The sequence below is a fragment of the Nothobranchius furzeri genome, chromosome 14 (assembly GCF_043380555.1).
Source record: "Nothobranchius furzeri strain GRZ-AD chromosome 14, NfurGRZ-RIMD1, whole genome shotgun sequence".
Lineage (NCBI taxonomy): Eukaryota > Metazoa > Chordata > Actinopteri > Cyprinodontiformes > Nothobranchiidae > Nothobranchius > Nothobranchius furzeri.
In genome coordinates this window covers 33,184,357-33,208,520 of record NC_091754.1, presented here as the reverse complement: position 1 = coordinate 33,208,520, position 24,164 = coordinate 33,184,357, and the positions used below count along the sequence as shown (strand labels likewise).

Here is a 24,164-nt window from a genome sequence, read left to right as displayed (position 1 = left end):
TACTCGCTCCGTAATCACTCAGTTTGTCACTGTCACTGTGTCCTTGGGTCTGTAAACACTGTTCACCCTTAGTGGAGTTCATGATCATTGTGTCCTTGGGCAAGACCCTAACCCTGGCTTACCAGCTTCATACCAGACTGTGCCATTCAGCTCAACCAGCTAACATGCTATTGAGCTGACAGAACTTTTACTGGAGAAAGAATGAAAGAAAACGATCTTTTATATAGTGCTTCTCAAGATAGAAATCACGAGGCACTTCACAACAAAAATAAAAAGCAAAAAAAAAACTATTAAAGTATAAAAAGATTTCAAAAATTGGTTAGAAATGTGTTTAAAATGAGAAAAAAAATTGTGTTTAAAAAATAATTATGTAAGGAATGGGAGATAAAACATGAATAGGAAACAGGGAAATAAGTGGATCGCGGAGAAAGGCGGAAAAGGTAGAAAGAGCAAAATAAGAAGAGGGTGGTGATGAAGGTCACACAAAAACCAGCTTGAACAGGCGAGTTTTCAGCTGCTTTTTAAAGGAGTCCACTGATCTCAGGCTCAGGGGGAGAAAGGTCCAGAGTCTGGGGGCCACAGCAGCAAATGATCTGTCACCTTTGGTCTTTAGCCTGGTGCTGCACAACCAGTAGGCTTTGATCACTGGACCTCAGGGACCTGCTGGGGGTGTAGGGACTAAGATGATCACCAATGTAAGATGGTGCTTGTCCATGTAAGGCCCTATAGACCAGAACCAGGATCTTGAAATGAACCCTGAAGTTGACTGGCAGCCAGTGAAGCTGGAGGAGAAGCGGGGTGATGTGGGTGTGTTTGGAGGACTTGGTCAGAAGCCGAGCACAGGCGTTCTGAACCACCTGTAGACGGTTCAGAGAGGTTTTACTCAGACACGTGAAAAGAGAGTTACAGTAGTCTAAGCGTGAGGAGATGAAGGTGTGGATAACGGTCTCAAGTTCAGAGCAGGATAGAATGGGACTCAGCAATGTTCCTGAGATGAAAGAAGGAAGAGCGAACAAGAGAACTGACATGAGAATCCAGAGGTGAGAGTTGGGTCATGAAGAAATACACTCCTCCATGTCAAATGGTTTTATTGGGGCTGGACTAGATAAGCTTTTGCTTCTTCCAGTTCCCTCTCAAATGGTTTTATGTTATTGTATGTTTTGTATTGTTTCATTCAACAGCATATGTTTATCGTATTCCTCATTTAAAAAAAAAAAAAATTTTGTATGCACCAGGAATATGGGGGAGTGCATATGCAATTTCATGTTTTCGATGGTTTGAGATAAATAAATAAATAAAATAAATAAAATAAATTGACAAGGATGAAGGAGCCCTGCGGCGACATACAAAGCTGAGTGAGCAGAAGCTAACGGCAGCGTGAAGCAGCAGCATGGGCTGAAGACCAAAGCTAAGCAATGCGATAAAATGGGTAAATAAATGCTGCGCCGCTTAGCGTGCATACTGACAATGTGGCCATTTCATTAGCTTAACAAGCAGGTGAAGACTTACAAGTCAAACAGTAGCATGGATAGACAGCAGTGTGATGGTTGAGCGGCAGCAATCCAAATGAGAAGCAGCAGTATGTACAGTGAGGGATAGTCGCATGTACGTGACTTCAGGCATGTCCCTGCGGTGGATAGTCACCTGTACGTGACTTCAGGCACATCCCTGAATGCACCTTTTTCCCTCGAGGCTTGATCGCAGCACACCCTAGTGGCCAGTGGTGACCTCTGCAAAGGTCACAACAAAATTCCTGACAGAGGGTTTGGTGTGAGAAGAAAGCTGACCAAGAGTCTCTGACTTTGGGAATCAGTTTGTCTGGGGCACAGATGAGGATGTCAGTCTTATCTTCATTCAGCTGCAGAAAGCTCCCAGTCATCCAGGTTTTGATAGAGTCTAAGCAGGAGCATAACAGCTGCAGCTTAGAAATCTCATGGGGCTTAAAGGAGATGTACAGTTGGATTTCATCTGCATAAAGATGGTAGGAGATTTCTTTAAAGGAGCTCAGGTTGTGCTGAAGAGGAAGCAGATAGAGAAGGAAGAGTAGGGGGCCCAGCACAGAACCTTGTTGGACACCATGAGTGAGGGAGGTGGTGGAGGACCTAAACTTGGAGACGGCCACAGAAAAGGAACGATCAGACGGATACAAAGAGAACCATTCCAGAGCAGATCCTGAAAGGCTTACACAGTCTCTCCAGTAGGAGGTGATCGTCAACAGCGTCAAAGGCTGCAGCCAGGTCCAGCAGGACCAGAACAGAACAGTCCCCTTCATCACTGAGTCAGAAGGTCATTAGAGACCCTAAGATGAGCTGTTTCAGCAGGAGCAGGTAAGACCCGTGGCGGAGGGCTTTGTGTTTACATCAACGATGCATGGTGTCATGATGCTGTTGTGGTCTGTAAACACTGCTCACCCTTAGTGGAGTGCATGATCAGTAAGTGATGGCCATTCTATCTGGTGAGGGAATACGCAGCTATACTGCTCTTTGCTGTATATATTCCTTCCAGCTCCAATAATAAAAATAGGAGCAAGGCACTAAACAAGCTGTATCAGCTCACTAGTGAGCAAAAGACAGCCCACCCCAATGCTTTTCTCATTCTGGCTGGGGAATTCAACCATGCAGACCTAAAGAGTGTGTCGGTGTGTATGCCGACACATAGACTTCCCAACAAGAGGAGAAAACACTCTGGACTTGGCTTACACCACTCAGAGATGAGCTTGCAAGGCCCTCCCCCTCCCTTGATTAGGAGCCTCTTATCACTGCGGTCCCTCAAGGATGTGTGTTGAGCCCCCTCCTCTTTACTCTGCTGACCCACGACAGTATTTCATCACGACTCTAACTTTTTCATTAAGTTTGTAGATTGCACAACTGTGATGGGTCTCATCAGTAATAGAGACAAGACAGATTACAGGAGAGAGGTGAGCCGCCTGACGGAGTGGTGCAGTGACAACAATTTCCATCTGAATGTGGAGAAGACAAATTTGTTGTTAACTTCATGTGGCAGTGTGAGCGTCCTGTCACAGTGCCCTGATTGATCATGCGCCCTGGCTACTTGGCCAAGGGGATGTCCCTTTGGCTGACTGGTTAGCGCGCATGACTCTCACCCGGGAGTCTGGGGATCGAATCCCACCCAGGCCCTCGTTTCTCCACCTTGCCACATTCAGAAGAGTACTTACCCAGCATGCTTGTTCTGACCATCATTGGTGAAACTGTGGAGAGGATAGCAACAAGTTTCTGAGAGTGCATAATGCAGAGGACCTCTCCTGGACTAAAAACTCTGTGGCATTAGCCAAGAAAGCACAACAGCGTCTCCTTTCTCCTCAAACTGAAGAAAGCCAGAGCCCTGGCCTCCATCATGGGTACTTTCTACAGAGGCACCGTTGAGAGCATATTAACCTACTGCATCATTGTGTGGTATGGGATTTGTAACGCATCCTGCTGAGTCACTCCAGCGCATAGTGAATGCGGTTGAGAGGATTGTTGGTGTCTCCCTTCTCTTCAAGACATCTACAACAGTTGTCTTACCCGCAAAGCCCTCACCATTGCAGGTGATTCCACACACCGATCTTAGTCTGCTGCCATCATGGAGGAGACTGCGGAGGCTCCAGGCATGGACCAACAGATTGAAGGACTTGTTGGAATGTTTATTATGTGAAGTGCCTTGAGACGACGCTTGTCGTGATTTGGTGCTATATAAATAAATTGAGATGAATTGTGGATTGTGGAACATTCACTTCAATCTCTGGTGCTGAGATCACAGAGTCAGTCAAAGTGCTTCTCTGTTGTAGAGCCCCAGGGATGGATGAAATTTGCCTGGAGTTCCATAAGGCTATGGATGTTGTAGGTATTCGTTGGTTTACATGGCTCTGCAATATTGCGCTGAAACCGCCAGCAGTTTCACTGAATTTGCAGACTGGAGACATTTCTCCCCTATTAAAAAGGGGGACCTAAGTGTGTGTTCTGCTATAGAGGGATCACAATCCTATGCTTCCCTGGTATAGTCAATTCAGGGGTTTGGCTGTGGAACACTGGGCCAGCTCTAAAACCTTTGCAGGGTCCAACAGGATGGGATAGGATGTGTTTTGTGAACTTGAAGATGGGTCCCTCAGTGAATCCTGTGAGGGTACTCCAGCAGTATGGGTTACCAGGCCCCTTGATATGGGCAGATAAGTACCTGTACAATCAGTGCCAGAGTTTGGTCTGCTTCATGCAGATGACGTAGTCATACAGGACCAACAGGTTCTGATGAAGACATGTTGTCTTCATCAGAACCTGATCTACATTGTTAGTTTGAGCAGTTTGCAGCCGAGTGTGACACAGCTGGGAAGCCCATGGTCTTCAGCTTGAAAGAAATACATTTTCTTCTCTGGGTCAGGGTTTTGGTCCTGCCTTAAGTGGAGGAGCTTAAAGAGCCTATATCGTGCAAAATATGTGTGTAGAGTTCAGTTTTTGGCCATGTTATATACTACCCGGCCCAAAAAAAGTCGCCACCTGGTTTTAACTAAGCAAATAGGTACAAGCCTCCTATTGGATAATTACTGCATGGGTGATTATCTTTCAGCTGGAAACAAGTTATGTAACCCCAACTGGTGCAATGAGCTGCTTCTCATTTCTTAAACAACCATGTGGAAAGACACACCTGGTGGTCATGGATGTTAGTCTGTTTGAGGAGGGTCAGATCATTGGCATGCATCAAGCAGAGACAACATCCAAGGAGGTTGCAGAAACGACTAAAACTGGGTTAAGAACTGTCCAACACTTTATTAAAAACTGGTCTGATGAGTCCAGATGGACCCTGTTCCAGAGTGATGGTGCATCAGGGTAAGAAAAGAAGCAGATGATGTGATGCACCCATCAGGCTTAGTGCCTACTGTACAAGCCTGTGGGGGCAGTGCTATGATCTGGGGTTGCTGCAGTTGATCAGGTCTAGGTTAAGCAACAGGATGTGCTCAGTCTACATTCTAACACCCATTTGTGGTCCTAAGCTTTGGGGTAGCGACCAGAAGAACCAGATTGCTGATACAAGCTGCCAAACAGAGTTTTCTCCGGAGGGTGGCTGGGCTCTCTCTAACGGGCCATTCCCATCTGTACCGGGTCGGCCCGGGCTGGCCCGGTTGACTCCACACATCCTTGCCTTAAGCCTATGTGGGCTGATTCTACCCACCAATCAGAGGCTTGCTCTAATGGAAGGTGTGAATTTGCTGTCAGCAGTGGGTGTGTTGGCCCTGGTCGGCCTGAAGCGGACCCCCTCGAGAAGAGGGCTGAGAATGAGCCTTGGTTGGCCCGGAAAAATACCAGGCCACCCAGATATGTAAACAACCTACGCTACCCGGCCCGGGCCGACCCAGTACAGATGGGAATGGCCCATTAGAGATAGGATGAGAAGCTCAGTCATTCAGGAGAGGGCCAAAAGTAGATCTGCTGTTCCGCCACATTGAATGGAGCCAATTCATGTGAATTGGGAATCTGGTTCAGATGCCTCCTACACAGATTTATTGTGAAGTGTTTTGGACATGTCCAACCAGGAGGAGACTTAAAGGAAAACCCAGGGAATGCTAGAGGGACTATGTTTCTCACCTGGCCTGGGAACACCTTAGGATTCCCCCAGAAGAGCTGGCCCAAGTGGCTGGGGAGAGGAAAGTCTGGGCCTCTCTGCTAAGGCTGCTACTCCTGCAACCCAACCTGGGTGGATGACTGACTTTACGACAAACAGCAGCAAATTTGTTTTTGTCTTTTTCAGACTTAACTGTTCCGGGACAGTTTTATGATGATGAATTACAAAATATTTTCAACTGAGTTTCATTCCTTCCCATTGTCTGAGAATGTTTACATCTTCTTAGCTGTGTGAACTCTCATGTGTTGAGTTGCCTACGCAGGGAGGCCCAGACGTTCCCCAGCTACTTGGGCCAGCTCCTCTGGGGGAATCCCAAGGCGTTCCCTGGCCAGCTGAGGGACGCAGTCCCTCTAACGTGTCCTGGGTTCTTATGATTGGACGTGCCCAGAAAACCTCATCAGGAAGGCATCCTAATCAGATGCCTGAGCCACCTCAACTGGCTCCTCTTGACGTGGAGGAGGAGCGGGTCTATTCCAAGCCCCACCCGCATGATCGAGCTTCTCACCCTATCTGTAAGGGAGGGCCCAGCCACCCTGTGGAGAAAGCTCATTTTGGCCGCTTGTATCTGTGATCTCGTTCTTTCGGTCACTGCCCAAAGCTCGTGACCATAGGTGAGGGTAGGATTGTAGATCAGCCGGTAAATTGAGAGCTTTGCCTTCCGGCTCAGCTGTTTTCACCACAACAGACCGGTACAACGCCCGCATCTCTGCAGACGCAGCACCAATCTACCAAAACATTTCATGAATAAATTCTTAAATGTGAAGCTTCATGTGCGAAGTAAAAGATGATAACTGGCTGAATCTCTTTCCACAGATCAAACATAGAAAAGACTTCTCGTCTTTGTGAGTCGTCATGTGTTTGGTCAAGGAACCTCTCTGAGCAAAACACCTGCCGCACGTTTCACATGGATATGGCTTCTCACCTGTGTGAGTTCTCAGGTGAACAGTCAATTGACCACTTCGAGAGAAACATTTACCACAAAAATCACATGGGTAGGGCTTCTCACCTGTGTGAGTTCTCATGTGATCTGTCAGTTTACTACTCTGGGAGAAACATTTACCACAAACCTCACATGGATACGGTTTCTCACCCGTGTGAGTTCTTATGTGAAATGTTAACTCACTACTCCGAGAGAAACATCTACCACACGTTTCACATGAATATGGCTTTTCACCTGTGTGAGTTCTCATGTGAATACCCAAGTGACCACTCTGAGAGAAACATTTACCACACGTTTCACATGGATAGGGCTTTTCACCTGTGTGACTTCTCATGTGAACAGCCAATTTACTAGCCAAAGAGAAGCATTTTCCACAGATTTCACATGAAAATGACCTCTCACCTCTCTGATCTTTGTTTTTTTTACATCTTTTATTTTGTTTTAGTTCTTCATCGCCGTTTGATTTTGAGTTTTCATTGCTGCATCCATCCTGAGCTTGGTTCTCGGCTTCAGTAGAACCCTGACACAAGGGTTGGTTCCTGTTTGGTTCTGGTTCCCAGCAGTCTGATTCTTCAGAAAAAGTCCCCATGAAGGTAGACTTTTCCTGCTTCAGAATGGACAACTCTTCATGCTGACTGATGCAGTGTTCCTCCGGTTCCTCTTTGATCAGTGGATGTTCTGGTTCCTCCTGGTCCAAATTGGAGGTTGTCTCCTGATTACAGCGCTGCTGGTCAGTCACATCCTCCTCATTTACCCTCACGTGATGCTGTGGGGGTTCTGGACAGGCTAAAAGATAAATGAAAATGCGAATTGTTGTGACATTAAGAAAGCGTGTTTCATTTTATTCATCTGATAAAACTGAAGATGTAATGGAAGTAAAGTAATGAACCTCCAGAATAGTTGCAGATAGGGCTGAGCGATGTGGCCTAAAATCATTATCACAATATATTGAAAAGTTTACCTCGATAACGATAGACGATAACTACGTGTATGTGCAAAAAATATGTTGTCCACTAGATGGGGCTGTTACGTGTATTACGTTGAACCTGGTGTTTATGTGACTCCAGATGGTACAACTTTGTTTCCCCCAGTGTCCTGTCCGGCTAAAGCAATCAGAATTGATGTCGGAGTGCCGAAGACAAACCTAACAGTTTTACTCTCACAGGTGGAGCAGTATAGCTTCAGCTACATTGCTTCACCTGATACTAAAACTAGGGATGGCCCGATCCGATCACATGATCGGAAATCGGCCCCGATCACGTGGTTTCAGACTGATCGGGACTCGGGCTTTACTTCCCGATCCAAGCCCCGATTCGGACTTGGATACTGGGTTCAAATTACAGGAGAGCAACTTGGTTCTCCTTAAATGATGTCAGGCTCCCCTGATGCACTTAACTAACACACCCAGAAGGAGCACAAAAGAGATCCAGTTTCTACCCATATTATATTATTTATGTGGACTCAGCGTAGCGGGGATTCTTTTGAGCAGAGACGCAGAGAGCGGCAGGCAGACCGCTGATTATTCATGAACTCCAGCTGTGTTCTGCACACGGCCACAGTAACATTTTCTAAATTTCTAAGTGGCGTCAGCAAAAATATATAATTAACACACAGTCATTCGTGTCCGTTCATTTTCTCTCTGGTAAGTTCTGTCTGGATTTGAGCATGAAGTATGGACGCGCTCGCGCTCGTCACTGGCGCAGCCGGGCAGCGCGGCGTACACTCTGCTTTTTAGCGGTCAATAGATCAATTTGATCTGCTGGTTAAAAAGTTACTTGTGAGGTGTACAAGATGGAAGCAGGCAGGAGTTTTTCTGGAGGAAGATCAGAGAAAGACAGGACAGCAAGATAGGTAAATAAAAACCAAGAAAACAAAACAAAGTTCTTAAATAAATAAAATGTAGATAGATTGATCCCACTACACGTTTGTACCTGTATAAAGCAATAATTTATCAGCATGTAGTATTTATGTATTTGATACGATTCAGATCATCTTCTAAACTCCATCCCACGCCCAGGGACGTAGCTAAGCATTTTGGGGGCCGAGGCTAAATATACCCCTGCCAGGTATTTTAAGTTGAAGTGCGATCTGTTTTTATATTAGACTTTTTATGTTTGCAATCAAGTCCAAAAGTGAAGAGTCAGCCCATCTGAGTGTAGTTTTGCTACCAAGCTAGCTCCATGACTTCAAGTGGGTGCGCCCCTCATGGGTGCAGGTGGAGGAAGGGGCCTCTGATCCACCAAAGCAGATCCACTCAACACCTTGGCTGCACCTAGAAATCCTGTCCATAAAGGTTATGAACAGAATTGGTGACAAAGGGCACCCGAGTCCAACTTACTGCCAGCAACGCGGACCAAGCTCTGACACCACAATCATACAGGGACCAAACAGCTAATATCAGAGAGCCTGGTGCCCCATACTCCCGGAGTATAAACCCTTTAAAAACATTTACCACAGATTTAACAATCACACAGATTTTACCTGAGTGAGTTTTTCTGCGCCTCTGTAGTTCTGAAAGGTCTACATCTTCTCTGTGATCTCTGGTTTGTGGACTTCCCTGACTTTGCTCCACCTTTTCATTTCTGCTTGCTTTCTGTTGTCGGATCTCAGCCCCAGGAAACATTGAGAAAAGGAGCTGGTTTCTGTTTGGTTCTGGTTCGATGTGGTTTCTTTCCTCATCAGTAGGAGTCACGAGGGAGATAACAGCCTCCTGCTTCAGCACAAACTGCTCTTCATCCTGACTGCTGCAGAACTCCTCTTGTTCTAGAAACTGTAACGGATCTGCCTCATCCTGCTCCACTTTAATCAGTAAAGGTTCTGGTTCTTCGTGGTCCAAACTGGAGGCTGTGCCCCGGTTACAGAGCTGCTGGTCAGTCGGACTCTCCTCTGTTACCCAGCCATGTTGCTGTGGGGGTTCTGGGCAGGCTAAAGGAGAAAAGAAAAGAAAACCTAATTTTAATCATCTGGTGCATCTAAAGATTATAAGGAACCAGTAATTTGGCAAATATTCTTCCTAAAATCCCCGAATTGTTGTTTATATTTCTAAAGCGCAAAAATAAAGTGGGAAAACGTTTTACAGTGATTTCACCTGGATTGTGTCTTAAGGCTTCAGAAAAGAAGCATTTCCTAATCCAACCAGACTGATGTTCTGTTCCCAGTAAAACCCGCTGGTGAAACATACCCATTCTGAGCAGGTTTGTGGTTTCCAGCTCACATCCAGCCAGCAGCGCTGACGACCGATCACGTCCTTGTTCGGTCTGCATATTCCTCAAGCAGCAGCAGCAGCAGGAGATAGTCGCTTGCTGATCAACTCTCTCAGTGACTAAATTATTACAGAGACTCACATAATTACCTCATTTTAAAAAAAAAACAACAAGCTAATAATGCTACAAGTCTTTCGTGGTAGTTCGAAGGTTTTAAGTAGTTGGCAAACAACGATGTTGTGTGTTACCGCCACCAACTGGCCTGGAGCCATCATAGCTACAACTAAAAACCCTTATTTCCTCTCATATAAACCATAACTTTTTTACAAACCGATATATATATATATATATATATATATATATATATATATATATATATATATATATATATATATATATATACCTTTGTGGTACCTCCCAGAGACATCCATATATACAAGAGGTGGCTCCTTGTATGCATATATATATATATGCATACAAGGAGCCACCTCTTGTATATATGGATGTCTCTGGGAGGTACCACAAAGGTATATATATATATATATATATATATATATATATATATATATATATATATATATATATATATATTAACCATCAACTCCTGAAAAAAATGCTAATTAAACTTGTTTTCATAACTATGCAGCCTAAAGGACACGGACATACTAATGTTCATCCGGTACTGCACAAGTATTCAACACATACTGAGTATAACATTGACTTTATAGTGTACCAGGATAATGCCAGTCCAAGTTAAACTGAGGAGTTACAGACTCTTACTGCAGAGGGGATGAATGGCCTATGGTAGTGTTCTGTTTTACATCTGGGATGTCTCAGTCTGCCTCTGAAGGAGCTGTCCATGGTCTCCACAGTGGAAAGCAGAGGGTGGGAGGGGTTTTCCAAGATGGAGGTCATCTTTCCCAGCATACTCCTTTCACACATCTCAGCTGAACTGGTTGGCAGCCCAGAACCGAGATTGGTTTGTTAACTAGCTTGTTCGGTCTATTTCCTTCTCACCCAGAGACATTTTTAATACTCCCACAAATGTGGGCCATTGATTACAAACAAGATTTGTTGATTTTCACATGTAAAAAGTAACAAATCCATTCAAGCCCATTTTGCACAAACGAGTACACCCCATTTATAGTCTTAGGAGAAAAGCCACACTTAAGACTACAAAATTAGAATTAGTTTTTCTCAGTTGCTTTGGTGCATTTCTCGCAAAAGAATTGAAATTTGCACCACTGTTATGGCTCTTCTCAAAACAATTAGTGCAAACTGCGAAATATGGTGGATATCTTGCAAAAGTCAGTCACTTCTTCAAAAACAAAAGTCGTTTGCTCAAAATGGGTAGTTCATGCTTCAAAAGCAAGTCCCTTAATCAAAATGGATAATATGTTCATCAAAAGCCAGTATTTATATCAAAGTGTCAGTGCTGTCAAAATCACAAGTCATTACACCAGCATCTTTGGTCACAAAATCAAATGGTTTGAACATGTTTTCATTGTGACGGATTACTTTGTAGGTGCTTACCAATGGCATGTAGTCAGGACAACACAGCATTTTGAAAACTAGAAATTGTAAAGGATAATCAAAACACTTAATATGCACTCTTAATATTTACTTGCAACTGTTCACAGCATTGTGCAGCTGGGGAAATAAAACAATAACAACAAATATAAACTCACGTAGATGTCACAAAGTGGAAAAGTTTGGATTTAGTTTAAGTTGCGTGATTTGTTTGTTTTTTGTTTTTTTGCTTACATGCTTATTTTGTGTTTGGAATGGTTTTTCCCTTTGTGGTACCTCCCAGAGACACTAATTGGAACAAATGGGAACAGGTGTGGAATGCCCACAGGTGCAATGGACTCCAAACGAGGTATAAAAGGAACCGAGAAAAGAGTCCAGGAGAGCAGCAGACACCAGAGACATGCAGAAGGTCTGAGAGTAAGAGACGCACCCTGGATGGTGACGTCTCCGGCAAGGACACGAACGCCCGACCACCCTAGAATGCAGAACGGCACCTGGAGCACTGTCCTGGGATGTGGACAAGCGACCAACTGTGGAGGATCGTGAGTTGCCCTCTCCTCCCCCATGTGAGTGGTGCAATGTTGGTGCTGGTGCCTCTACATCTTGTTAGGGCCTTGGGCCGAGGAGGGCGTGACGTGTCCAAGGAGCGGAGCTGTGCCAGGGGGCTGCAGAGAGACTGGCGGTGTGTGCAGCTGCCAGCGGGCGAGAGGATGACGCTGGAGCCATGGCGGCAGCACATAGAACTTACAGTAGTTCTCCCAACATTTGGCTGCACCCTTCGACCAGTATCGACCATTGTGAGACCATAGTTTATCACATGATCCACAAGTGCTGCCCTGATTTTGTCAGGAATCTGTCTATGTGGTTAGTCTCTTCTTCCTCAGTCTTGTCCCCTCCTCCTCACATCCTCACCCCTCTTCCACAAGGCTGACCTTCCATGTTCTGCAGTTTTGTAGATACAGTATGCACCTCTTGCCAATCCTGTGTACTGGGTTACAGTATTTATAGATACTTGTAAAGTAGGTGTTAACGCAATTCACCTGTTAGGGACTGTGTAGAAGAGGCATTTCATTGGTTGCAAGTAATAGTTCACGCACCTCTTTTCATTAGTGTAAGACAGGGTTCACCTGAGAAAAGTCATTTATGGAGATTTTCATGGAAACTCTTTAAAAACACTGTTATCAAAATGGATGTGTAAAATATTTGACAAGATGTTCAACAATTTTGAGTGCAATGACACAAGCAATGAAATGAAGATTATTACTTGTATGAACAATGACTAGTTAATTATGACATACATGATGAAAGCAAGGTGATAGTGATGAATAGCAATTTTTAAGATATTTGGACTTACTCAACTGCTTCATGTTCAAAGGCATATGTAGATGTAGATAGATGTAGATGTAGATATCCTTTATTGTCATTAAATGATTGTCCATTCAATGAAATCTCCTAGCACTTCACATTAGGTGTTCACTAAAAATGCTAAAAAAAAAAGCTAAAACAAGTACAATATGCAACATGGAATAAAAACAAAGACAGTACAAAATACAATAAATAGTATCAATGTAGTTGATTTTTCTGTCCATTCAGGGTTCTAACAGCCCAGTCCTGCAGCTGAGGGATCTGAACCTTTTCCCAGAGGGCTGCATGGCAACAAGGTAGTGGTTTGGGTGGTAAACGTCCCTGGAGATGGTCCTTGCTCTAGTGAGACACCTCAGCAAGGCGATGGTGTCCAAGGAGGGGAGGGTGCATGCAATCATCTTTACCGCCGCTCTGATGACCTTCTGGTATCTGTTTTTGTCAGCTACTTTGAACCCCGCGTACCACACAGGGATAGCGTAAGTCATCACGCCCTCAATGATTGATCGATAGAAAGACACCAGGAGGATGGTCTGCAGCCTATTCCACTTCAGGACCCTTATGAAGTGCAGCTGCTGTTGTGCTTTTTTTGACCAAGGCAGTGGTATTGATTGTCCATGACAGATTCTCAGAGATGTAAATCCCGAGAAACTTAAAGGAGGGAACTCTCTCCACCTCAGCTCCTTTAATGCAGAGAGGGCGGGGGGCATCCTTACTCCTTCGGAAGTCAATAACCATCTTGGTCTTCTTGATGTTAAGAGAGAGGTTGTGATCATCACACCATTCTGATAAATGGCAAACCTCATCTCTGTATGCTGCGTCATTGTTGTTATGGATGAGTCCTACAAGAGTGGTGTCATCTGCAAAGTTTATGATCTTATTAGAGCGATGAATAGGAATGCAGTCATGGGTGTAGATGGTGAACAGCAGGGGGCTTAGCACACAGCCCTGAGGGGAACCAGTGCTGAGCATCAGAGTGGATGACCGCCTGTCACGAAACCTGACAGCCTGTGGGCGATTGGTAAGGAAATCTTTGATCCAGCCACAGGTGGTAGGGGGGAGGTTCAGACTGATCAACTTGGCAACAAGAATGTTCGGGGTTATGATATTAAAAGCAGAGCTAAAATCAATAAAAAGCATTCTAACGGAAGTGCTGGAGTTCTCCAGACGTTGTAAAGGGGAGTGGAGAGCATTAGATAAAGCATCCTCAGTGGAGCTGTTTGCTTTATATGCAAACTGGTAGGGATCCATGCTGGGTGGGAGGAAGTCCTTGATATGTTTTTGCACCAGCTTCTCAAAGCATTTGGTCACCCAACGCCCAGCCGTCACCTCAGACCCGCGGACCAGCTGACAAGGATAACCCTCCCTTATTTTAATATTGTTAATAATAAAATGCAGCAAAGCGTAAACCTGCAGTTATTCACTGAAGAAAACGTAGCTTCTGTGAGCAAAAAAAAAACATTAAAATGATTAAATGAATCAGGAAAGCAGGAAGTTTATTTTGTGACGTTTTACTTTTTTTTCAGGGAAGACAACTCTGCACATGCTCAACCTATTTAATCTGATTGAATAATTGGTGCATAAAAAAATCACGGCATGATTGGATCATTTTAGATTTCCGATCAACCAAAATTTGAATCAGATTGGGTAAATTTGGCGCATGTAAATGTGGCTAGTGTTACATTTTTCAACAACATAACTATTGATAATAACAACAATAAACAACTTGCCAGTGCTATTAAATAGCAAAAAGAAAGAAAACAGAACATATAAGTGATTAAAAAAATAAAGACAATAACTACTTCCTGGTAGCACTGGGCTCAGCCATCTTTAAATTTGGGATCTCTGGGTCATCTGAAACCTATGAGCTCGCAGCTCGGAATTCCGAGTTCATTGCATCATTTACGGCCAACTTATATCGGAAAAACAAGTTCCGAGGACAACTGGAACGCACATTTTGACTCACGCGCTGATGTTGCAAAGCACTATGGATTTGTAGTCTTGTAGTCTTTGTGCCAGCAGGCTAGTTAACAGACACTCATACATGATCTCACGAGCCAGTTTTGGCCCGAGGGCCTGATCTTGGCACCTGTGATTCACATCTTCTCAACTATGTGAGTTCTCAAGTGAGTAATCAAGTTGCTTCTCTGACAGAAACCTTTTCCACAAGTTTGACATGAAAATGGCCTCTCACCGGTGTGAGTTCTCATGTGAACAGTCAATATACTCCTCTTAGAAAAACATCTACCACAAGTTTCACATGAAAATGGCCTCTCACCTGTGTGAGTTCTCTTGTGAACAGTCAAGTCACTACTCCGAGAGAAACGTTTACCACAAGTCTGACATGAAAATGGCCTCTCACCTGTGTGAGTCCTCATGTGAACAGTCAATATACTCCTCTTAGAAAAACATCCACCACATGTCTGACATGAAAATGGCCTCTCAGCTGTGTGAGTTCTCTTTTGTGTTTTTAGTTTAGGGCTGTGATCTTTGTGTTTTTTACATTTTTTATTTTGTTTTAGTTCTTCATCACTGTTTGATTCTGAGTTTTCATTGCTGCGTCCATCCTGATCTTGGCTCTCAGCTTCTGTAGAACTCTGACACAAGGGTTGGCTCCTGTTTGGTTCTGGTTGACAGCAGTCGGGCACTTCAGAAGGAGAAGTCTCCATGAAGGCAACACTTTGCTGCTTCAGAATGAACTGCCCTTCAGGCTGACTGATGCAGAGCTCCTGCTGTTCCTCTTTGATCAGTGGAGGTTCTGGTTCCTCCTGGTCTAAACTGGAGGTTGTCTCCGGGCTACAAAGCTGCTGATCAGTCATATCCTCCTCCTTTACCCTGACTTGATTCTGTGGGAGTTCTGGACAGGCTAAAAGGCAGAAGAAAACATTGATTAAAGGTGAAGTATGAGGTGTTTCCTGGAAATATTTTTGCAATATTGCTTGAAATGCTCTTCACATACCAATAGCAACCAATAAATTAAATGTTAAGTCTAAATAAATAATAAATGAAACGTTCAGTCCTGGTAAACTTTATCCAATCCAGTTCTGGTTCCCTTGTAAAGGATTGGATCATAACGCCTCTGCAGAGAACACCCTCTGAGCTAGCTGAGCTGCTTGGTGTCACAGACAAGAGTCCCACTTTGTTTATAAATCTCATGCAAGGAGTCTGGTTATTGTTGGGAAACGTTTAGGTAACAGAGTTATTGGCCTTGTTCGAGATGAGGCTTGGAAAAGAGATGAGAGCAGACGGACCCCACAGGGGGAGTGGCTAAAAGCTGGCGTTTAAGTCGGACAGATTTCCCTATATGTAGCTTGCGAGTGACAACGGCTGAACGTATCGCGTTAGTGTTCATAATAGTGTAAAATTCTGGTGCCTGTTAGCCACTGAAACACATCCTCACATGCTTGTGGATATCATATATTGTAGACGTGCATATGACGATATGACTGTAATAATAAGTAAAGGTTATCAGCTGTAGATTTTTAGTGTGCTTATGGGAAACAAAAGAAAAAAAATCACATTTCTCTTTATGGCCTATATAGTTGTCAACTAACATTTCACATTCTACCACAGGATGTTTGGATCAGAATGGGAACCAATCAGATCTTACATCAGGTGAGAGCCAATCCAATTTATTGATAAAGCACCAATAAAAAACAACAATGTGTACCACAGTGCTGTACAATAACAACATACAAAAAAGAGAGAAATAACACAGTTTGCAGCAATCCTGTAAAAATCGCAGTAAAAAACCAACCAACTCAATAGAAGGCTAAAAAAAAGGTGAATCTTCAGGCGAGTTGCCTGTTTTACTTCTATAGGCAGAGCGTTCCATAACCTGGAACCAATCACCCACAAGGCTCGGTCTGCTCTGCCCTTACGTTTTGTCAGGGGCACGAGTAGTCCACGATCAGCCAACCGAAGTCAACGAGAAGTCAACAACTCAGACAAATATTGTGGGGCAAGACCATTTTGGCATTTAAAAACAAGTTACACAACTTTTAAATAAATTCTGTACCTGACTGGAAGCCAATAAAGGCCCGAAAGAACCGACGAAACACGGCCATACTGGGTACCAGTTAATCTAATCTATGCAGAACTGGCTCGTCTCAAACATTCTCCCAGCCAAACTACCCACAATGCCTCAGTCTCAAAAGGATAATCCAGTTGTATTTAGGAGGATGAACAACCTAGGAGCAGTTCAGTCACTAGACATCGAATTCATTTTTACTATTGCCTCAGACTGGTGTTCATTTTTGGAGAACATTGTCTAAAACACTTTCTAAGCTAAACAAGAAGCCAGAAACAAACCGTAGCATATTGGTGCTGAAACACCAAAGTCTAAAACTGAAGCAAAATCCTATAAAAGGGAAGAAAGTGTTGGTCAACTCGTGTCTCACTTGCTTTTAGTACCAGTCATTATCATGTTTTTTTTTTTTTTTTTGGATTGGTGACATGGCGTCGCCGTCGGGTGTGGCTGTGCGTGTCAGAGGAGCTGGTGGAGTTGCTGGTTCTCAAGGAAAATCCGAGATCCTTATATATAAGACAGCAGATGGAAAAACAATTGTGGACGACGAACTTCTAAATTTTATTGATGTCAAAATGAGAACTCTCTCCCAGGATGAATTTGTGTTTTTAGTCTCAAACAATTTCTCGTCGGAGTGGGTTGAAGAATCCAAACGCTTGCTGTTTGAACTATGTAGTTCCTCTGTGCGTCACATCAGGCATAAAGGCCAACAAAAAGACTCAACATCAAAGATTGTCTGAAAGTGCTGAACAAGTGTGGTGAAAACATTCCCAGGTTCATCTCTCATTATTTGGATGAGCTTCCTCCTGTGGGGTTCGGGTACTTGGATGCGTCGGCTCTACTCAGCCGGATGGAAAAGCTGAACGGGGAGCTGGCGTGCCTGAGGGCGGCGGTGGAGTCTCAGGTAAAAGCGGGCGATAATCTCGGTGCAGGCGTGGCGGTTGTGGATCACAGGCTGAGAATTCTGGAGGGCACCCACAACCCACCGAAGCAGCCGGAGGATTTGGAGGTACCGGTACGGTTTCGTGGTGAGGAGAACCTTACAGCGGGACAAGCAACCGAGCCAGGAGGAGGAGGTGAGGGTGAATTGCCACAGTCCCCCTCCTGGAGTAACGCTGAGAAAAGAGGAGCGACTCAAAAGCGTGGCGCACAGCGGGAAGGAGGAGGGATGGCTGCACATCCAAGGAGCAGCAGAAAAACATTGGGATAGCTGGAACCATAGTAGACAACATCCCAGTGATTAGAACTAAATTGGTGAGTGTTTTCGCCACTCGAATCTCCCCCACGCTGGAAGCAGACACTTTAGCATCCTACCTGTCAGAGAGACGAGGAGGCGTGTCACCTGCCAGAAGATCAACTCCAGCAGTGGCAGATTTGGTTCGTTCCAGGTCAGTGCTGAGTGTGGCGAAGTTTCCGACATGTATGATCCACAACTTTGACCAGCAGGGACATATGCCCGCCGATTCTTTGAGCCAAGCAGGCGACGTCTTAATAAGACGTCTGGTGCGGAGGGTGAACTGCCGCTGCAGCCCGCTGCCCCGGTAGCCTCAGCTAGCACGGCAGAAGTTCAGCCTAGTGCCGGCAGAAGGCAAAATTAACTGAAATATGTGAACATAAATGTTGGATCTTATAATGTGCGTGGCTTATGAGTAGGTCACTCAGAGGCAGACAAGTCACGTCGTCTGGTGGTGGATAAGTTATTGGACACCGGTCCGGGTCGCAGGGGCAGCATCCTAACTAGAGTTCCGGACCGTCCTCTCCCCGGCCACCTCCACTAGCTCCTCCGGCAGGACCTTAGGGCGTTCCTGGACCAGTTCGGAGATGTACTTTCTCCAATGTGTCCTAGGACGACCAGGGGGCCTCCTGCCGGTGTTGGTACAGGATCTGCTCGGGTGCAAGATCGGCTCGGGGTCCGTCGACTGCCGATGACGTCAAAGTAGTTGATTGGCTGAACATGAACCTTACGGAATTACGTAATCACGTTACGTTGTTATCACGTTACGTTGGTCCAGGCACATTTTCTGTTGGAAAGATGGACGACTTTTACAAAGAAATCCATCATTACCTCTTTGAAAATACACTTTTAGCATAGAGCTGCATGTATATTAGGGCTGAACGATTAATTTCATGTGCAATTAAATTGCGATGTGACAAAAGGAGATTTTCTAATCGCAAAGGCTGCAATTTGGCAGCGAGTGGTTAGCGCAATGCTAATATACGTGGAAAAACCCATAGGAATGCTAATGCTAATTTCACAGATTACATTATTACAAATTATGAATTAGAAACGTGCCAAATGATTACATTTGGAGTCTAATAGAAAGTAAAACTACCATCAATCAAATAAGTACAGACAGGTATTTTAGTAAAGCCAGAAATAACTCCTGAGTTTTGGCTAGCAGCTATGAGCGTAACTGAACTACGCATGAACAAGACGTCAAAAACTCTAAACACAAAATACTTCAATAAACGGGACACACTTCTTTCCTGCAAATACAATTTCAAAGGTGTTGCTAATACCTATGATCCTTCAAGGGATGTGCTCAAAGAGGAGTTCAACATTATGAATAAAATATAGTGTTTTATTTTACAAATACCGTTATAAACACAAACTTACATCGTAAGAAACATTATTTTAACAACGAAATTGCTAAATTCTTTCCAACAGTATAGATGTGTAGTGTATTTTGTCCAAGTGGGTTTGCCGTACTTTGACGTCATCGGCAGTCGAAGGACCCCGAGCCGATCTTGCATCCGAGCAGATCTTGTACCGACACCGGCAGGACTTGCCTGAAACACCTTCCTGGGGAGGCGTCCAGGAGGCATCCTAACCAGATGCCCACACAAAATAATAGATGGTCCAAAGTGAACCGACTACTGAGGAATGTTATGAGGCGACCAGGAAAACGTTTGAGATGGAAAACATAACCTAAAGACGGATGTATTTGTTAGACTGGGAGAGGTGGGAGGAATATGTATGGCCGATTTTCACACATTTTATTAGTCATTTCTATAATTTCATTAGGTGAAACGTGGCTACGTTGTTGTTGCTTCCACTCTGGTTGTTGTTTCTCTTTGTACTTTTCTACATGTCTAAAGGGAGAAAAGCACATGTCACTGCTTTGTCAATAATAATGATGATTATTATTATTTGCTTCTAGTATTTTGTGAGTTTAAATGTGTTTTCACTCTAAAGTGAACAGTTGAGCTGAAACTCAAAAACATTTACCACAGATTTAACAATCACACAGATTTTACCTGAGTGAGTTTTTCTGCGCCTCTGTAGTTCTGAACGGTCTACATCTTCTCTGTGATCTCTGGTTTGTGGACTTCCCTGACTTTGCTCCACCTTTTCATTTCTGTTTTCTTTCTGTTGTTGGATCTCAGCCCCAGGAAACGTTAAGAAAAGGAGCTGGTTTCTGTTTGGTTCTGGTTCGCTGTGGTTTCTTTCCTCATCAGTAGGAGTCACGAGGGGGGTAGCCGTTTCCTGCTTCAGCACAAACTGCTCTTCATCCCGACTGATGCAGAGCTCCTCTTGTTCTAGAATCTGTAATGGATCTGCCTCATCCTGCTCTGCTTTAATCAGTAAAGATTCTGGACATTTCTGGTTCAAACTGGAGGATGTCTCCTGGTTCCAGAGCTGGTGAGTTAGAGCATCTTCATCTTTCCTGACATAAGGCGCTGGCAGTGGGAGTTCTGGACACAAACAGACCAAACAGCATGCTGAGACACTAGGACAGAACACTTTAATCATCTAAAGAATCTAAAGATGCCTAACACACAAAGTTTTACAGTCAGAAAATAAAACTGACAAGGGTGTGCGTGTGTGTGTGTGCGTGTGTGTGTGTGTGTGTGTGTGTGTGTGTGTGTGTGTGTGTGTGTGTGTGTGTGTGTGTGTGTGTGTGTGTGTGTGTGTGTGTGTGTGTGTGTGTGTGAGAGAGAGAGAGAGAGAGAGAGAGAGAGAGAGAGAGAGAGAGAGAGAGAGAGAGAGAGAGAGAGAGAGAGAGAGAGAGAGAGAGAGAGAGAGAGAGAGAGAGAGAGAGAGACCCACGGCAGACCTGAACAGTTTCTATTAGACTTACTGATTTAAATTGTACTAATAAGTACTACAGGTTAGTGTTCAAACGCTAAGATTAATTAGTCTTTGAGGATAATGGATGAGGGTGTTTTCGTGGACGAAGAGAGCAGAAATGTTATTGATTTATTTCTCTGAAGTGGGAACAAAGTTAACCAGCAGACTGTCCTGAGGTAGTGTCCTCAGTAAACCCTTGCGGATCATACCTATTCTGTGTAAGCTGATCTGTGGTTTCCAGCTGATATCCAACAGTCTGCGGTGACGATCGATCTCTTCCTCGTAGCGGACGATGGTTTTTACAAACTCTGATAATATTTCTTCCGCAGCAGTAGATAGCCGCTTGCTGATAAACTCTCTCAGTGACTGGCCCGGGGACATTGTTACTGCAGATTCTCAAACCTCGTACATTAAAAAACATTAAGCTAACTTTGCTAATTTCTTCACCGGAAGTGTTCTTATTCTGCTTTTCCTCGTTGACGTTACAGGCAAACAACCGCCACCTACTGGACTGGAGGGCGAAAACAGCAACGACACTCAGATTGATGGTTCAAATTGTGTTTAAAAGTATTTGTCTAACTCCAGTCCTCGAGGGCCAGTCTCCTGCATCTTTTGTTGTTTCCCAGTTCCAACACAGTTAATTCACCTGTTCAGCAGCTCATCAAGCTCTGCAGAAGCCGGTTAATCACCTGCTGAATGAAATCAGGTGGGTTTTTTTTTCAACACACCTGATAGTAGGTGGCAAAAATTCACCTTAAGTTGGATGCCACCTGCCATTTAAAAAACAGAAGAAGAATTACAAGTGGAGCCTCAGACTGCTGTGATCATTTCTGGGCGCCGTGGCCTTTTACATCAGCTCTTGCTCCACGGTTGGAGATCAGCGGGACATTAGCTACATGCTAACTCACCCATGTTAACCCTTCAGCAAGAAAAACACGGTACAGCAACTCCAAAGTAAAGGCACCTCCGGCCTGCTTGGTAATAAATCATAACTAGGTATGCTGACCGAAGATATCGGGCTTTGCTGGTCCGCCGCAGTGAAAGATCCACATGTCCGACATGTCCCTTCTCTGATCTGGAGATCAGTGGGACATTTGCAACATGCTAACCCGAAGTTAACTGAGTTTTTCCAGGCTTTTTCAGCAAGATAAACGCAGTTAAGCAACTCAAAAGTGAAGCAGCGTCAACAAAAAGAGCTGAAGTGTTTCCATGGTCTCACTCAGAGATCCACCATTGACCAGCATGACTACAGCCTCGCTTTGGAGCCAGCCCGGCTAACCTGGGAAAATGGAAAAGCCAGCCACCTGTTATTCTCAGACAGGAGACAGGAGAAGCTGGGCACTCGCTCAAGGTTCTTATGCAGCCCCACTATCATGTTTGACCAAGCAGTTAAATGACAGCATTCCCCCCATTCAACCAGCTAAATTATGTACAGAAATATAATTTTACTGACTGATAAAAAGAAGCAGGAGCTGCTTGGATAGTCTGTTATTAACCACAGCTTGCCTTTTTGTCCAACTAATTCCACGATTAACATCCAAACACGAACATACAGACAAAACTAAAGTTCCAACAGTCGAAATGACCTGTGGTCTGTATTTGATATAGCGCCTTCTAGAGTCCTGGAACCCCCCAAGGCGCTTTACAACACAATTAAGAATAAGAATAAGAATGAGAACAACTTTATTTATCCCGAGGGAAATTCTTGTGTCATGTACATGCTCAAAGCAGTTGGAGAGACAAAGGAACAGGTGAAATAGAAATATGATATACAATATATTCATAAAAAAAAAGAAAGATCTACAGTAGTACCATGTAGGATAGTGCAAAACAAACAATCGCATATCTCAATAATTAAATACATGACTGCATCCTTGTGAATAAATAGTTAAGCCGTTGGTGCAGGCGATTCACAAAAGTGATTAAAGTATTGTGTAAAAGAATATGGGTTTGTAGCAGCATATGATATGATGGGGGGGATAAAAACATTTTACAATCAGAACTCTTGGGTAATATTGCACAGTCGGTGAGGGCACAGAATAACCAAGGTAATAGTATTTGGAGAATCACCTACAGCGTGAGGAAGAGTTAAACAATCCTATTGCCACCGGTACGAAGGATTTCCTGTGGCGGTCAGTTCTGCATTTCGGGGCAATGAGTCTTTTGCTGCGTGTGCTTCGATGGTCCATCATGTGGGCGTGCATGGGGTGGGAGGGGTTGTTCATGATAGAGAGAAGCTTTTTTAGCATTCTCCTCTCAGACACCTCCTCCAGGTTCTCCAGTCTAACACCCAGGACAGACCCAGCCCTTCTAATCAGCTTGTTCAGCCGGTTGGCATCAGCTATCTTCACCCCACTGCCCCAGCACACAGCTGCAAAGAACACAACGCTCTCCAATGCCGAGTGATAGAACATGGTCAGCATTTTCCTACCAACATTGAAGGACCTGAGCCGCCTCAGTAGGAAAAGCCGACTCTGCCCTTTTTTGAAGATGGCATTGGTGTTCTTAGTCCAGTCCAGTTTACAGTCCAAGTGTACACCCAGGTACCGGTAGTCCTCAACGATCTCAACGTCAGCCCCTCTTATGGTGACAGGAGTAGGAGGTGGGGCCTGCTTCCTAAAGTCCATAATCAGTTCTTTAGTCTTTGTGATGTTAAGTTGTAGGTTGTTTAGCTCACACCACTCCACAAAGCTGTCCACCACACTCCTGTACTCCACCTCCTGACCATCCCTGATACAGCCCACAATGGCAGAGTCATCAGAGAATTTCTGCAGATGGCAAGACTGAGACTTGTACATGAAGTCAGATGTGTAAAGGGTGAAGAGGAAGGGTGATAGAACTGTCCCGTGCGGCACCCCCGTGCTGACATCAATTAGTCATTCACCCATTCACACACACATTCACACGCTGGTGGGGATGAGCTACGATGTAGCCACAGCTGCCCTGGGGTACACTGACAGAGGCGAGGCTGCCATACACAGGCTCCACCGGTCCCTCCGATCACCACCAGCAGGCAAGGTGGGTTAAGTGAAATGGCCGAACATCTATTAACGTGAGGCCGAGGCTGAGGCCTTTCTCCAGAGCTAGCTCTGAAGTCACGTGGCTCTGATGCTCATTAATTATTCTGAATTTTGAGCATTAAAGTCCACATGAACAGAAGAGTTACAAAAAATTCACCCCCCTCAGAGTAGTCATGAATGTAAACTAGATCTATTAAACCTAAAATGTTTTTTAACCAGGCTGTGAACATGTTTGTTTCTGCTGTGAAATTAGCATTAACATGGGAGTCAATGAGGATTTGCTCACATCTGCTCCCAGACCCTAGTGTATAAGGGTGGAACTGCAAGTTTAGCCTCTTCAGTGTTGGCTTGGTCTCGTTACTATGGCGATACGTTACGCCCAGACCATCCACAAATA

At 44.5% G+C, this 24,164-nt stretch overlaps 1 protein-coding gene across 1 annotated transcript; it reads right to left on the bottom strand.

The window, feature by feature from the left end:
• Positions 1-4,740: 4,740 nt before the first annotated feature.
• LOC129152293 (zinc finger protein 91) lies at positions 4,741-21,259 on the bottom strand. Its single transcript, XM_054746615.2, has 12 exons — positions 20,957-21,259; positions 19,934-20,371; positions 14,749-15,514; positions 14,615-14,671; positions 13,271-14,014; positions 12,919-13,206; positions 11,887-12,002; positions 11,717-11,761; positions 11,563-11,574; positions 9,735-9,905; positions 9,035-9,478; positions 4,741-7,339 (listed from the first exon to the last, which is right to left on the bottom strand). The coding sequence occupies exons 1-12, from the start codon at positions 21,126-21,128 to the stop codon at positions 6,366-6,368; spliced, it is 4,227 nt and encodes a 1,408-aa protein (XP_054602590.2). The 5' UTR covers positions 21,129-21,259; the 3' UTR covers positions 4,741-6,365.
• Positions 21,260-24,164: the final 2,905 nt, after the last annotated feature.

What these genes read in the sequence shown, in the direction of transcription:
- LOC129152293 (XM_054746615.2), bottom strand. Translation starts at nt 21,128, where the DNA reads ATGTCCCCGGGCCAGTCACTGAGAGAGTTTATCAGCAAGCGGCTATCT. An exon ending in ATTTACATCTCTGAGAATCT is followed by an intron (nt 13,207 to 13,270) that starts GTCATGGACAAT and finishes GCACTTCATAAG; the next exon opens with GGTCCTGAAGTGGAATAGGC. An exon ending in GCCCAAGGCCCTAACAAGAT is followed by an intron (nt 11,762 to 11,886) that starts GTAGAGGCACCA and finishes TCTGCATTCTAG; the next exon opens with GGTGGTCGGGCGTTCGTGTC.